At 35.6% G+C, this 16,299-nt stretch overlaps 2 protein-coding genes across 8 annotated transcripts in view; both read left to right on the top strand.

The window, feature by feature from the left end:
* Positions 1 to 8,406, top strand: part of thrap3a (thyroid hormone receptor associated protein 3a) — a 74,274-nt gene extending 65,868 nt beyond the window's left edge. For all 5 annotated transcript variants that reach the window (XM_051919079.1, XM_028819832.2, XM_028819836.2 and 2 more), the window contains one exon: positions 6,467 to 8,406. In XM_051919079.1, the coding sequence (XP_051775039.1) occupies positions 6,467 to 6,709 (243 nt within the window). In that variant the 3' untranslated portion in view covers positions 6,710 to 8,406. The remainder of the gene's footprint in view (positions 1 to 6,466) is intronic.
* Positions 8,407 to 9,876: 1,470 nt separating this feature from the next.
* The window catches only part of sh3d21 (SH3 domain containing 21), a 101,091-nt gene continuing 94,668 nt past the window's right edge, over positions 9,877 to 16,299 (top strand). For 2 of the 3 annotated variants that reach the window (XM_051919093.1, XM_051919092.1), the window contains exons 1-3: positions 9,877 to 10,019; positions 10,859 to 11,016; positions 13,366 to 13,428. In XM_051919093.1, the coding sequence (XP_051775053.1) occupies positions 10,016 to 10,019; positions 10,859 to 11,016; positions 13,366 to 13,428 (225 nt within the window). In that variant the 5' untranslated portion in view covers positions 9,877 to 10,015. The remainder of the gene's footprint in view (positions 10,020 to 10,858; positions 11,017 to 13,365; positions 13,429 to 16,299) is intronic. The other variant, XM_028819839.2, reaches the window with a different exon arrangement.

The raw sequence follows: 16,299 nt of genomic DNA, 5'->3' as shown, positions 1-16,299 counted from the left end.
ATCCATATTCCTAACGATAAAGATCAAACAAGTCATCAATTCACAATCACGGGTACAAAACTAGACGGCTCTAGTAACGGGACCACAAACACGAACCCGCATCAAAAAAAAAAATTTACGTCGGCGCCTACAACGCGCTTCTAAAACCGCGGAACAAAAAATTTTACGTGGACAATTGGCATTGCTTTCAAAAGATACACTTGGTACAAAACATGCGATGTTCAGATCCCGAATATAACAATTGGTTATTACAACTAGGACATGGTACACTCACCAATACAGATGGACTTCACCCAGATGTTATTACAATTCCTCAACCCTTTATCTGCGACGACTTACTTGCGGAGATATTTGGAACAGCGATCTCATTAGACCAAATACCCCTTTTAACACAACGAACTATATTATGTCCAAAAAACATTAATGTTGATCACATTAATAACCATGTCATTTCATTACTTCCTGGAGAGGCACACCTCTTTTTAAGCTCTGACAAAGTTGACTCTGATTACGACAATGACCATCTTAATTTCCCCTTAGAATATTTGAACACTATTAACCCAGCCGGATTACCACAACACAGTCTTTGCCATAAAAACGGAACAATAATCATGCTATTAAGAAACCTTAACACTAAACAGAATTTATGCAATGGTACACGTTTAGTCGTCTACACCATGACACACAATGTTATTCAAGCAACAGTTCTTACAGGATCACATGCTAACAATACTGTTCTAATTCCTAGAATTGACCTTACAAGTTCTAACCGGGAACTACCTTTTACACTTAAACGGAAACAATTCCCCATTAAACCTGCCTTTGCCATGACCATCAACAAATCACAAGGACAAACCATGGACAAGGTTGGCATCTACCTATCTGAGCCCGTTATTGGACATGGACAACTTTATGTGGCCTTCTCACAAGTTCGACGTTCATCTGACGTTAAAGTTAAGGTCATAAATGCTCCATGCCAAGGAAAACTCATTCAAGGACAAGACACCATCTTTATTACTAATGTTCTTTACAAAGAAATTTTCCAATAAACCTTTACACTGTGCCAAACACTTTATTGTTTGCTTCCTATCTGCGTCATCTTCACCTTCACACTATGCTATATCTCATTCATACATCACGCTCTTTGTAATTTCCCAACACAAGGGGTTGGCGAGCGAAGCGAGCAGGGGGCGGAGCCCCCTAGTACACTATAAACAAAATGCTTTAAACTTGTAAATTCAGATGTTTTAGCACATAGAAACACATCTTTGGCAACTTATATAATCAGCAGAGTTGAGTATTCCATTTAAAGTTTATGTTCAAAACATTTGGCTCACCTCTTGATTATTTCCACCTGTATCTCAGAAAGACATGATAAATGCAGAAAGAATATTCTTAAAGGAAAAAAGCCGTGAAAAATTATGAAATTTTATTTAGTATTACTTTAAGAATTAAGGAATCCATATGGTCATTAATTTGAAGTGGATATGCACTTTGCTTATGGACAAGAAACATTGCACATTATAAAATACACCAGCAGGTGGTGATCAACACCAACAGATTGCTTTGCAGGCAGTCACGTTAAATTAATGTTCTCGATTCATTCTCTGTTTTCACATGTGGATATGGATTATTTTATGTACATTTCTGTATGTCTGTTCCTACTGCACAGAATTATCTTAATTATTCTTCAAAACTAAATGGCCTACCCACCATATGGTATTCTTTTTTCATATCTAAATCAAATGGCAAAACATTAGATAATGAAATGATGAACCAGGAATTCCCTGAGAAATTTGATTTGCTGGAGTAGAAATACAGCCATATAATCTTGAAATTTCCAATGCCTATAGCCTCTGCAGGACCGACTTTTTACAATGATTTTCCCATGTTCCGTTATATGTCATTTTCTAGAGCTTAAAAGTAGACTATGATTACAGTAAATACAGCCTATTAAAAATTTGAAGAAAAAGGAGGGTTGTCAATAAATTTTGAATTTGAAAATTTAAAAATTGTGTTGTTAGTATAACCATATTCTTCATATACTATTACAGATGTTATAAGGACACTAAGATTCCCAACGTCCAAAGGCAGTGATATATTTATTTTATTTTGGGGACGCCAGGAACACACCCAGCATGCACACACTCACACACAGTGACACAGAAATCCAGCTCAATAACTTGATCAATAATAAAGAGATTAAAAATATTAAATAGACATGTTCTGGTCTAATTGGCTGCTGATCTAAATTGGCCAATTTTCACTAAAAAATTGGCAAATATTTGAGCTTAGTAATTTGCTTAAATCAAAAACATTCTTTTCAGCCTATGCTCTTCTAAGCTTTTTGATAACTTAGAGTTCTCCTTCATGCAGGGTATTACAGTAATTGAGCCAGCATGCATCTTTTTTTGCTGTGAACTTCCTGTAGTGTGAACAAAGTAAGTCCAGGCTTGTTTTACAACTAAACACGGAATATTAGTCTACATATTAAAGAGAGTGGAGTAATAAACTTAAGAAAAAGGAATTGGAGAAGTTGACCTGTGCAATTAAACAAACAACAAAGCTGCTTTAATTCAGACCTTTTTTTTTTTTTTTTGTCCTTTAAATTAAAACTGACACCATTGAGTTTGGACAGCAAGCTGTTTTTAAGTGCAGCAGCATACATTTTTAATTGGTAAACGAATCAGGTAAAGATGAATTTCAAATTGCTGCTTAGTAAACAATAGGCTTATTAGCTTAACAGCAAAATATATCTTTTGCTTATAAATATTTTAAGATTGGTTTGAAACAACTTATGAACAATTGATTACATTTTCAGGTTTTTTAAAGGTTTGTTTATTATTTGTTGCTGTTCTAATATTTCATTCTGTTAATAATAAATATTAACAAATAAACATTAACATATAAAGGAGTTTAGTGTGGTTTCATTAACCGTTTGCTGCAGTTCGCATAATGTGGAACATTGTGAGTCACAAAGTAGAAGCTTCAGAGATTAACCAGATTCAAAGCCAGACCACAGCAGTACACCGATGAACACTGGTTACAGTGTGATAACTTAGTCACATGCAATTGCATTCACTTTCTTACCTGCCTTGATCACTTTCATTTTTGTGTCGCGATCAATTGCCTTTTTTTTATGTAATTGTAAGACAACTGAACATAGTCGAAACCGCTGCAGGTAATAAAATCAGAACGAGATTAATTAGTTACGGCATACAGAGCTGGCATGGTGAAAGCTGTCATTTGTCTATGACAGGGGTAGGCAACGTCGGTCCTGGAGTGCCACAGTATGTGCAGGTTTTTGTTCCAACCCAGTTCCTTAACGAGAACTCAACTATTGCTGATGAAGCACATATTGCTTAAGTGACATTTTAATGCTTCATTTTAGTGGTCTCGCTTGTTAAGGTTCTCCAACCTTAATTGCTTATTTCAATCTTAAACTGCTGCGTTCAGTGTTTTAATTGCTCCTTATTAGCAATAAGATGTAAAACAGGGGTAGGCAATGTCGGTCCTGGTGAGCCGCAGTGGCTACAGGTTTTCATTCCAACCCAATTGCTTAATTAGAAACCATCATTGCCAATCTCAGACCTTATTTAATTTTATGGCTTGTTAGTCTGTGCAATGTAAGGCTTTTATATCGTAGATTTTTTTCCTTTCCAAGGATATCATCCAAATGATATGAAGCCTAAAACGGATCATTTTCAGTCTGTCACATTTTTCTATTAAGTGTTTTATTAAATCAAACCATGCATGATAAACACACACAGATGTAATTGGAAAAAAGCTAGCTGAGAACTGCTGGCTGCTTTGTCTTTTACATCTTATTGCTAATAAGGAGCAATTAAAACACTGAATGCAGCAGTTTAAGATTGAAATAAGCAATTAAGGTTGGAGAACCTTAACAAGCGAGACCACTAAAATGAAGCATTAAAATGTCACTTAAGCAATATGTGCTTCATCAGCAATTATTGAGTTCTCGTTAAGGAACTGGGTTGGAACAAAAACCTGAACATACTGTGGCACTCCAGGACCGACGTTGCCTACCCCTGGTCTATGAGACATGGTAGCGGTTGTAAGTCGAATGGTCGTAAGACAGATCATAAGTCAAAAACTACCTGTAATCATTAAAACCTGTAGGTACATGTATATTTACATTTATGCAGTGTTTAACTGATAATACTGTATCAATTCATTGATTGAGGATATACATACAATTATATTTTTTTAGAGAAATGGTGAAAACTTTTTTTTTTTTTAAATGAAGCATAGTTTCAAATAGGTACATTACAGAAAAATTAAAACAATATGACAGCTTGTAAATTTATGACAATCATTTTATTTTCTTTTATGCCATGTGTATTATGGATAAATATTTTTGCATGTTTTATTAAAGTATGTGTTTTAAAGAACTTTTATTTATTTTAGTATTTTTATGGTTACTGAACAATAAGCCTACAGAATTTCATTTTGTTAATAAAAAAATGAACGGTTAACACCTGTGGTCTATAATTTAATTATAAAAATACACTTTAATATAGGACATAAGGCTTCTATTTCTATGGGTGTGCCTTTGCAGGAGCTTAGTATAAAAAGTTTTTTAAAGGGATAAATAGAAAATAATGGAATCGATGGATCGAGAAATGTGAAATTGGTGATCAGTATCTGCCTTAAAAAAACTTGATCATAGCATCTCTAAGTTTACACAAAAGCCCTCCATGATTCGCACAAGAGAGATAAGTACTTACATACACAAAACCAAGTAGAAAGAACACACATTACTAAGTAAACAACAATAAATATAGCAAAGTCCAAACACAGTCCAGTACAGCAGGTGCAGATGATGATGGTGTGTGGAAGAAAATCCCTGTGAATAACCCTCTGAAAGAAATATAAAGATTCTACCAAGTTCCAGTTGTAGCCTGAAGATTTGGAGTGATTGGGAGAATCCACAAACGAAGACATATCTAACCAAGGAAAAATCATAAGGACAAGCAAACACTGCACATACATCCAGATGGCACTGTAACTCACAGCGGTTTTGTTGTAATCCAATAGTGTGTGATGCATAGAAACAAACACTAAAAGTTGATTGTGTTCCCCGTGGTGTCTTTTGGCTCCTTTTAAAGAGTTGTTTAATCATCCTTCTTCCCAGCAACACCTGTGCACTCTGAATCTACCCCAATTGCTTGATGCTGCTGGGAGTTATAGGCAATTTTAAGTTGTGCTGCTGCACTGTCACTTTCAATAGTGTCTACACAAACAAAATAATGCATACTATTCTCTAGAAATATACAACATTTCTTGTTAAATTTTGTTAGGTATTTACTGCTTAATATTTGGAAGTGCCACAAGCACAATGTACTGAAAGATTGTTTCTAACCATGGCAGAAATGTAAATATTTTAGAGCTAATCCTAACAGAATTAAAATACATTTTTAGACATCATTCTAATTTATACCTTTTTGCCTTGAAATTAATAACAAAAATTAGCCTTTATATTAACTGTAGCAAAAATTTTGTCACAAGAATATTTAAATCGATTCTCTACACTTCTGCTTGATTTTTCTAACTTATAAGGTAAAAGAGTGGCTTGTTTACAATAATTTAAAAATGGGGAAAAAGAAAATTCTTTCATCTGTTATAACATCAGAGTACAAAATTGTACAACCCTGATATTTCTCCAGTTTAAATATACAGTGCATCCGGAAAGTATTCACAGCGCATCACTTTTTCCACATTTTGTTATGTTACAGCCTTATTCCAAAATGGATTAAATTCATTTTTTTCCTCAAAATTCTACACACAACACCCCATAATGACAATGTGAAAAAAGTTTACTTGAGGTTTTTGCAAATTTATGAAAAATAAAAAAACTGAGAAATCACATGTATGTAAGTATTCACAGCCTTTGCTCAATACTTTGTCGATGCACCTTTGGCAGCGTTTACAGCCTCAAGTCTTTTTGAATATGATGCCACAAGCTTGGCACACCTATCCTTGGCCAGTTTTGCCCATTCCTCTTTGCAGCACCTCTCAAGCTCCATCAGGTTGGATGGGAAGCGTCGGTGCACAGCCATTTTAAGATCTCTCCAGAGATGTTCAATTGGATTCAAGTTTGGGCTCTGGCTGGGCCACTTAAGGACATTCACAGAGTTGTCCTGAAGCCACTCCTTTGATATCTTGGCTGTGTGCTTATCATGCCCCGATTTTTAAATTATTGTAAGCAAGCCACTCTTTTACCTTTATAAGTTAGTAAAATCAAGCAGAAGTGTAACAAAATGTGGAAAAAGTGTGGAAAAAAATGTGGAAAAAGTGATGCACTATGAATACTTTCCGGATGCACTGTATGCAAGTGCCATGCTAAGCTTAATGTTTAAAGAAAAAAATCACGAAGAAGACATAATCTGATATTAAGTCTTCGCAAAAAAACATTTAATGTATATTTTGTGTTTTTTATCTATAGCATGATAACAGGGAAGGAGAAGGAGAGAAGAAGTGGTTAGAAAACAGAGGAAGAGGTCGAGGAACTTTCCAGCGAGGAAGAGGGCGCTTCATGTTTAAGAAATCTGGTTCTACCACCAGCCCCAAATGGGCCCATGATATGTTTCAGGGCAGTGGAGAAGAAGGGGAATTGCATGATGAGGACAGTGAGGTGGATGACAAAGAGGAAAAGAAATCAAGCAGCACTGTCGCAGCGGATATTTAAATTCAGAATCAGCAATGCTCCTTTGGACTTGTCTAAACGGACTCATGTACAGTACCAACTTTTATTCAAACACTGATAAAGAAAACGGGCAAATAGGAGTTGGATGACTCGTTTTTCTGATTATACTTTTTATATTCCTTGTAAAGTGATATAATACACTTCACCTAGTAATCAGGTGACAAAGAAATTTAGATCTTTTTTTCCTGTTCAATTCCAGCTGTATTGTTTGCATATGTTTGCAGATGCAGCCGCTAAGCAGTTTTCCTTCATAAGAAAATGTGTTTTTGGCCCACCTTTTGTGTTAAAAAAAAAAAAAAAATGAAATGAAACAAAATCTTCTAAATGCCATGTCTCTGCAGCATATCTTTAACATTGTATAACAATAAAGTGGCCACTTATGCATACTTTACCTGTGGTGGTAGGTGTTTTTTTTTTTTTTTTTTTTTTTTTTTTTTAAAGTTATTTTAAGTACTCAGTTGTTTATTTGAGATGAGTCAGGTTGGGGTCTTTGAGTTGCAGTTCTTTTTAATTCTTTTATTACTACCATTTAAATGTATTATTTGTAACACACTGGCTGATGACCCTCCAAAAAGCTGCATTCGTTAAAGTGCATCATCCAAGATTCAGTCTTTAGGAAATACTTGTTTCATATTTTTTATAATGTTCAGCTGTATGTGAATTGGTTAGAATTTGTTTTGTTTTTAGCAAGTTTTAAACTGGCCCAGTAAAGATGTGAATATTTCTTTAGCATATAAATTCTGAGCAGATCCTGACTTTTCAATTTCAAAGTAAATTGGTTTATTTAACTTGGAGAAAAAGACAACTGGTGACATGAATTTGAAAAATTGAGAATTAGAACAGTGCGGAAAATACTTTGTTATTCAGATCATCCACTACAGTCTTCATAGTGCCTTAGTACCAAGCCATTTTATTTATTCCTCCTTTAAATATATAAGAACCCTCACAATATGTTTTTTTTTTAACCTTATCACATCTTTGTTCCTTAAAATCATAAAAAGAAATCCGTGTAAACGGATTTACAATTCTTTTATTCTGTGTATTCTGTCTTTGAAAATATATAATTTAAGAAACTTGCATTAAGTTAAAATATTTAAAAATAAATGAAGGGAAATGTGTTTTGCCATTTTCAAATTATAAGATGTACTCAGTTTAGGTACTGTAGATATTATTCTAAGAAATGTTTACTTCATTCTTATAGGTTGATTGTTCTGGAAGTGAGGTTTTTGATTTTTTTTTTTTTAGCAATCACTGTCTTCCCAGCCCCAATTCATAGCAGTCACATATTCTTAAAGTAGGCCTGTTCACCTTGTTCTATAATAAGGCAGATGAAAGGATGTCTCTAAAGGTAAAAACATATCTGGAGTGTAATGTTTATTCATACTGAAGAACATTATTTTAAATAGTAGTCTGACCTAACATAAATGAGTTTAGTGAACACTTGCACTATATTCCATTTCCTAGGCTTTGTTCTGTACTACACTGCACTGCATTTTATTGTGCATGTAAAGCTGTATGTATGTGACTGGCATTTTAGCTTTTTTTGTTTTAATTTTTTCTTTAAGAATGTGTTTAATGTAAACCTAAGGTGAAGTTCCAATTTTATAACACTGAAAATTTGGAGAAAAATCTGTGACTTTTGATGTAACAAAATGTTGAATAAATTTTTTTCTTTTACACTGGATCTGCCACTTTGTTTCATATGCTTTTAAACAAAAATATGTCTTTATTCTTTGAAGTTGGTCTGGAATATAAAACCATAGTGAGAAAACAGGTCAGTCTAAAGTGTTAGGAAATTATGGTCACATTTTTACGAAGAGTTATTGATGGACAACCGGCAAAAACAAAATAAATCATGACAAATACGACCAATTTAAGGATTCATAAATGACTAAGTATATTTAATTCGGGAACAGCCGAATGGGGTAATGGGTCCATTTACTCTGACCCACCCATGACCTTGAATTGGATAATCTTCCAGTAATTACTGGGTGCAAGGCAGTTAACACCCCTGAACAGGCCACCTCTGAATAGCATGGTCCATGTATGGCATATATTCAGATTCTAATGGAACCATTCTGCACAACAAGTTAACCCAACCATCACATCACTTGAGGATTTGGAAGGAAAACCAAAGCACATGGAGGAAAACCTACATAGGCTATACGAAAACATGCAGACTCCTAATGGACAGCAAGCAGGTGGGGGTTTCAAACCCAAGATGCTGCATTTATAAGACAGTAGTACTACTGTCTGGCCAATGCCACCTCTGAAGGGGACACTTGTTTCTGTTCATAGTCCCACTTTCTGTTACATTTCTGTAAAATCTGCAGTAATAGTAAGTAACATGCTGGTACTTTACTGATGTGTAAAACTTGCAGTGTTTTGACATTTTATTTTCTTGGTTTAGTGCTGATTTCTATGTAAACGTCTTGTTCTGTAAAATCAACTTTTTTTTTCTTTTTTTTTTTTTAAAACATATAATGGCTGATAATTTGTAAGAGAGAATTATTTGGCAGGCGAGTTGTTGGTAGCTATAAACATTAGGTAGCCTGTCAGAGAGGTGCACTTTAGTACAGGTCATGTCTTGTTAATAGCTGGACATGTGGCTCTACCCCTAGTATTGTCCATGTTTATAAAATGCCCTTTACAAATATATATATATATATATATATATATATATATATATATATATATATATATATATAGTAATAATAATATATGTGTGTGTATATATTTTTTATATATACATTATATTCGTGTATGTAATAAAGATTACAAGTTACTTGAATATTCACACATATTGGCTAATGAATGTTTTTGATTTAAATTGAATGAGTTCTGTACACTTTAACAAGTGACAATGATATGATCCTAGTCTTATAATATTAATTTAAGCAAGAAAGTAGATATTGGGTGAATGGATAGGTTTTTTGTTTTAAATATATATATTTTTTTAAATAATTGGTTCTTATTTTAACATCTACAAAGTGTAACATTTTGTTTTAATTTAGCTCAAAAAGATATCATGGTGGTAGGCAGTTTCTGGGCCTGCCTTTAATCTTTGTTTAACTTCTTATCTTTCTCTTCCAGCACAAAAAACTGGTCTGACCAGTTTTTACTATTTCCTAACCTATCTTGCTGGCTTGCCACAACTAGTCAAAGGAAAAAATGTAGCATATTGTAGGTAGCTCTTATAACTAGGAAACTGAATAGTGTGTCGATCACACGTCTTGAGAATTTTTCCAAGTGGATTTCAAATAAGCTGCTGCTTAAGTAGATTTTGAAATGGGTAAGTAAGTTGCATTTGATTCATGTGAATTGTATTTGTGATTTACAGGACGGTAAAAGTATAATGTATGTATCCAGGGAATTCAGATTCTTTCTGGAAACCTTTTTTTCCTTGTTCTGACTTGTAAGGTAAAAGTTACTATACTTTTTTTTTTATTATTGTATAAATAAGGTAAAGGACATTTACATTGATACTACTGCAGCTGACTTTATGTAATTTTGTATTCTTTATTCTCATCTGCTTTCAAAAGGTATTCTGCAGTTTTTGCTTTTTCAAAGCCTTTTTTTTTTTTTTAAACATTTATGCTTTTATGGTTGACTAAAATTTACAGAAAGCTCAAGTCCTAATGTAGTCAATAAAAATGTACATGTCAAAGATGTTCATGTATTTAGTTAAGAGTTTTCACTTTGTGTTTTAATAATTTTGTATTTGTTTTGGAGATTTATAGCAACACTTGCAGTGTTTAGGTAAATGAAAAATACATAATGAGCTCAGCATTGCGACCTTACAGTTTTTATATACCTAAAGCCATATGTTTCATGACTAAATCTAATTTCAAATTAATAGTTTCTCTGGAAAAGTTTGTGTTTTAGAGCACAAGAGTCTGTCAGTTGGCAATTAAACAAAAATCAATCAGTTGCAAACTGTTTCCCAGCCTGCTCTAGAACTGCTGTTCCTGAATTCTTTTATTGCTGGTATAAACCAGAATTAGTAAAGTAATTGCTTTATAATCAAGGTTTTCTGTAACTTAGCCTACTAGCTGTAAAACGCATACATTAAGGAATTCTATTTTCTTAAATGGTCTTCAGGGGGAAAATGAGGTCATTTTCTTTTCACAGAGGTTCTTGTTCTGTATGATTTCGAGACACAGTTGGATGATGAGCTTAACATAAAGTCTGGTGATGTCATCAAGAATGTCCGAAAAGCAACTGAAGAAGGATGGCTGGAAGGAGAGCTGAATGGCAAAAGAGGAGTTTTTCCAAACAGCTTTGTGAAGGTAAGCAGAGACACATTCAGTACGAGTTCTCAAGAACATAGTTTAGTGTGTTTACAACAACTACGGTACTGGGGGGGTTTGCCTTTTGTGCAGCAGAAATAAATGTGCTCTTGCATGCCTTCACTATTTAGTGTATACTAGTTGTACAGGGTTGTGGAAAAAATGCAGAGCAGTAAAATACACTGCATACAAAAACCATTCACCCCCTTCGACGCTTTCACATTTTATTATACTGTACAACAATGAATTAATTTAACTTTTCAGACACTGATCACAACTCTTTAATGTTAACTGAAAACAGATCACTGCAAAGTGATCCAAATTGATTACAAATATGAAACAAAATAATTGATCTCAAAAGTTTTCACCCCTTTAATATAACACACCTAAATCCTTTCTGTTGCAGCCCATTAGTTTTACATGTCACAGGCTTAGATCAATAGAGTTCATCTGTCTGGGATTTCAATCGATTATAGTATAACTGCACTTTATGTGGAGGGACTGACATGTGGTGAGTCAATATAATGGCCTAAGCTACACAATGAAGACAAAAGAACACTCCCAAGCAGCTCCAGGAAAAGGTGACTGAAAAGCATAAGTTGCGATAGATGCAAGAAAATATCCAAGTCACTGAATATACATAGAGTCCAGTTAAATCAGTCCTTAAAAAAATTGAGTGTGGCAGGGCTACAAAACTGAGTGATCATGCAAGAAGACTAATATGGGAGGTCATCAGGAGACCTATGAGAATGTCTGAATGAGTTACAAACTGCAATGGATAAGACTGGAGAGACTGTGAATTCAACAGATGTTGCCTCAGTACTTCACTAATTTAGGCTTTACAGTATTCTAGCAGGCCATGAAAGGCTTGTGAAGGTACAGAGGAACATATATGCAAGTAAAATGCTGCAGTAAAACCTGATGCAGTCCGCAAGAAACCTGCACTTGAAGAGTAGATTTGTTTTCTAGCAAGACAACCTTCACAAGCGTAAAGCCAAAGCTACACAGGAATGGCTTAAAAAGAGCAATGTGAATGTCCTGGAGTGGCCGTGTCAGAGATAATCGGTCAGAATTTGTGGCAGGACTTGAAAATGGCTGATCACACACAATCCCCATACAACCTTTTGGCAAAGAAGAATGGCTAGAGTGTGCAGTGTCCAGAAGTGCAAAGCTGGCAGAGACCTTGTGGCATCAAGTAAAAACTGACTTGAAAGGGGTAAATTCTTGTGGAATCAGTTATTTTGTGTAAAATAATTTAGGTCACTTTGCAGAGATGGGTTTTCACATTGACATTAAAGAGTCTGTTCTGGTTGATCAGTGTCAAAAACACCCAAATTAAATCCATTGTGATTCAATGTTGTGTAACCAGAAAAAGTGAAAAAAATTCCAAGAGAGTAAATTCTTTTTTACAAGCACTATATATTTTCATGAGATGGGTATTTGTTGTGAAGTATTAGTTGCTCTTTGTGGTTTGCATAAAATATCATAAACCTGTTTTTAGTTGTGCCCCTGACAAAAAAGAATTAAGTAATTGTAGTCTCATTATCATGGTTATGCAAAACCAAACCAAAGTTACAACATGTTGTTTCAAATGCACGGATCATTTCATGGCTTACCTTAATTGAGCCTTGGCAAATTTGCTCCAAAATTATACATCAGAATCGAAGAAATGCTTAAACATGACTGGTGGAGTTTCTTCTAAGTGGCATAATGGAATATTTGGAACGGTGATATATTGATTATACTTGCACTGATGCCAAAGCTATTATTGCAAACCCCGCTTGCAGTGCTGACATTATGGTTTATGTCGCAAGTGGATATTCGGCACTTTAAATACTGGATAGCAGTACAAGTCAAACAAACACTCATTTGAATACATAAATACTGCCACACCTGAAAATAAGGATTGTTTGTGGTCAGATATTTAAAGATGTTGCTTAAGATGTGTAGTAAGCAATTTGAAAAACAGGCTTTTCATGTTTGTATTTATGGTCAGCTTTTACAAATGGCATCAGCTGATTTTTCCCTTTTTAAGGCTTTAACTTGGTCAGTTATACAGGAGGGACTTGCACATCCTGCCATTAGAGACTTTTTTTTAAAGGCCAAATCCTGCTAATAAACGCATCAAATGAGCCAGTAATTCACTTCCTACAGAGGGGAGCTTCAGCTTCTGAGTCTTTGAAACAAAAGCTGGGGATAGTCAATCAATCAGCTTCACGGGTCTTTGCCCATTCTAGCAATAATACAGTTTTAGATTTACACCACGACTGTTACACACAAAATGTGGAGGAAGCTTTTTCAGAATATTGTTTTAATTATCTGTATGTTTTCTTAATCATCTTGCCCTAGGAAATTCCCACAGAACTAAGAGGCGATCACAAAAAACAACCAAGAAGCATCCGAAAAGGTAATGTCTTGTACAGTAATGATGGTTTTCTTATTGAGTCCCCAAAATGTTACTAAGAACTTGGTCTTTGTTATGCCTACATTCCCCTAGTCATTGTTGTTTTGAGCCACAGCATTACTGGATGGGTTCAACAAGTGCAGTTAAAGCTGGCTTAATGAGGTTTTTGTTCCCTCCTACGGAGTTTCCCAAATGTAACATCAGTCAAATTCTTTTTAATTTTTTTTAGTGTGTTTCCTTATAACAGTTTGGTAAAACTTATTCTAGCAACATGTGACAATGGCAAAAAAAAAATTCTGGGAAGGTTGAATGAATGTGCAAAAACAAAATTCAATAACAAAACAAAATTCAGCTTTGACAAACTTACCAATGCCCAGATAAACAAAGTAAAAGCAAAACAAAGAAACTCCCGAGTGAGAGATGATGATGAGATTCAATGATCCAGACCTGAAGTAAATGCACTGCTCACCTAAATACTCTGCAGTAATGAGTGGGAGGCACAGCTGCAGCCATAGGTAGCATCAGCAAGGGGAAAAATGTCAGGTGCAGGCAAGTCAGCATTACAATTAACATTATGTGATGCAACATTAGCACTTACTGTAGCTTGCCTGTTCAGTAGCACTCTAATATCACAACATTTACTGGAGGAGTATAAATGTACACATGCATACAGTGCTTGGTTCAGGTTAAGAAAAGGGGCTTGAGAAAAGAATTTATTGAGCCTATTCAGAAAATGGTCAATTATTCTACCAGTGAAAGAAATGAAGAAATAACAATCTCCATTTTATGGCATTTTTCATACCGCAAAGCATTCAACAATTGTACGATTGTATAATTTAATAGTAAAGTAATTCACTGTAATTAAAATAGAAAATAAGTTTACTGGGAAGTAAACACTCTGAAAAGAAGAAGATCCCAGACCAAATTATACTGAACAGCCTGCAGAATTCCTTTTATAACTAACCTTTGGGGCATCCAGTGATTCTGTGTATAACTGGGATTCTGCTACTTCCAAACATAAAGCTCATCTGATTCAGTCACTCCCTTGGTTAAGTCAGGAGGTGTGCTGAGATGCTGCTGCTCCTGGTGGAGGATATGGGACAGGGTAGACAAGGGTAGAAGAGGGTGCATCATTTGGTTTTATTTTGTATATTGGTTCCTCTAATGTCGGCAGACTGATTTCACTTTGATTTTATTAATAAAAAAGATCCCTAAAAAGAAAACAAAATATATAAGTTGATTACAATGAGTTGACCGCACAGTTGTGTCAGCATCAGCTCAGCAGATAGAGAATAGACAGAATATTATTAAAGACAATAAAAAAGAAAGAAAATACTCTACAAAAACCCATGCTGAACAATGACAGATTTATTTTTTCAGTTCCTTCATATTCTTAGCATCCTGTTGCATGGACTGTTCAACCTTCATCCACCCATCCATTTTCAAATAGAGTACATCACTGCAACACAGAATGCAAATCAGGAACCAAGCATCATAGGGTTGCATCAAAACTATGCATATTCATACCAAGCCAATGTAGAGTTACTATGGTGGCCTGGGTTGGCACCAAGCTCCCTTGTCACTTCCAGAAGCCTCTTCAATCCATAACTGTCTATATTCATTTACCAAAATGAGCCAGGCAAATGAAGACACATTCATTCAAGCAAGGGGTTGGTGCAAAAAGTGGTACAGTGCTTTTATTACAATCCAACAAATGCAAACAGTGATTCAATAAGTGAATAAATAATCCATTAAAAACTGTGACAGTCCATGAGTTAAAATCAGAGTAAAACAAACATAGTCATTGGGTCCTTAATGTTTCTTCTCTGATCTCAGAAGAGCTCAGCACAACTCCCTCTCTGTCTCCCCGGCACACCCAATAACTTGCTCAGCCTGCAGAGACTTCAGCAGCTGCAGTCCTCACCACTGACCCCCATCTTGGCTGCCCCAATTAGGTTCAGTTGTCCTCCTGTCTTCCTTCTCACTCCCCTGGCATACCTTGGATCCCTGGGGAGGACTCCACCGCAATTGCACTCGATCCTTTAAGAATAATCAGTGCGGACAATGCACCCCTAGAGCGGTGATCCTTCGCTTTTCTGTGGAGCTAATGACAGCGCTTCCTGTCACATAGTTGCAGGCTGGCTCATCCTGCATCACCGCTCAGTACTGCTCCCACAGATGTCTGCTTCTCTCTGTTTCTTTCTCTCACTTTCTCCATCTCTGCTGTGCAGGCTCCTTTTATATGGCTTGATTGGGAGCAGGTGCAATATGCTGCCTACTCTGAGTTGTGAATGAGGCAACCAATTTGATCTGTTCGCATTTGCATGCAAGTGCGCAATCAGCTAAGAGCCCCAATCAACCCCAGAGTGACATGTGCTTGTGCACACCCGATCGGAGCCTGCACACTCAGGGTCGCGATTATTTATGTAAATACTGCACAGCACCATAGACCTCTTATCACAGTCACTGATTAATCTTTGGCGCTGTAGGAAAATGTAGTGGTACATTTTTTGTTCTACAAGCTGAGGCAGGCACATGTCACTTCTCCTTTATGGTCACTTCACTGGCTGTCTTGCAGCACACATTAGGTTAAAATCCTTGATGCTTGCCTACAGAGTAGACCGTGTGTTAGCACTTACGTATATGAAGGCACTCGCAAGGTTCTATGCTCCTTTTAGCCTACTTGGGTCTTCAATGAACAGCAATTGGTGACTCACCCTTTACATGACATTGTCTCAATCCATACTCTGCTCAGGTGTAGCTATGAGCTGGTGGAATGAGCTTGCCCCCTCCATCCAAACTGCTCATTCCCTCAATGTATTTATGAAGCTTTTGATAACTCCCTATTTCTGTGAATGTATGGCTAAGTGATAATGACT

Source organism: Erpetoichthys calabaricus, chromosome 14 (assembly GCF_900747795.2).
Source record: "Erpetoichthys calabaricus chromosome 14, fErpCal1.3, whole genome shotgun sequence".
Classification (NCBI taxonomy): Eukaryota; Metazoa; Chordata; class Cladistia; order Polypteriformes; family Polypteridae; genus Erpetoichthys; species Erpetoichthys calabaricus.
The sequence above is the reverse complement of the archived record's forward strand: the minus strand, read 5'-3'. Positions and strand labels throughout refer to the sequence as shown.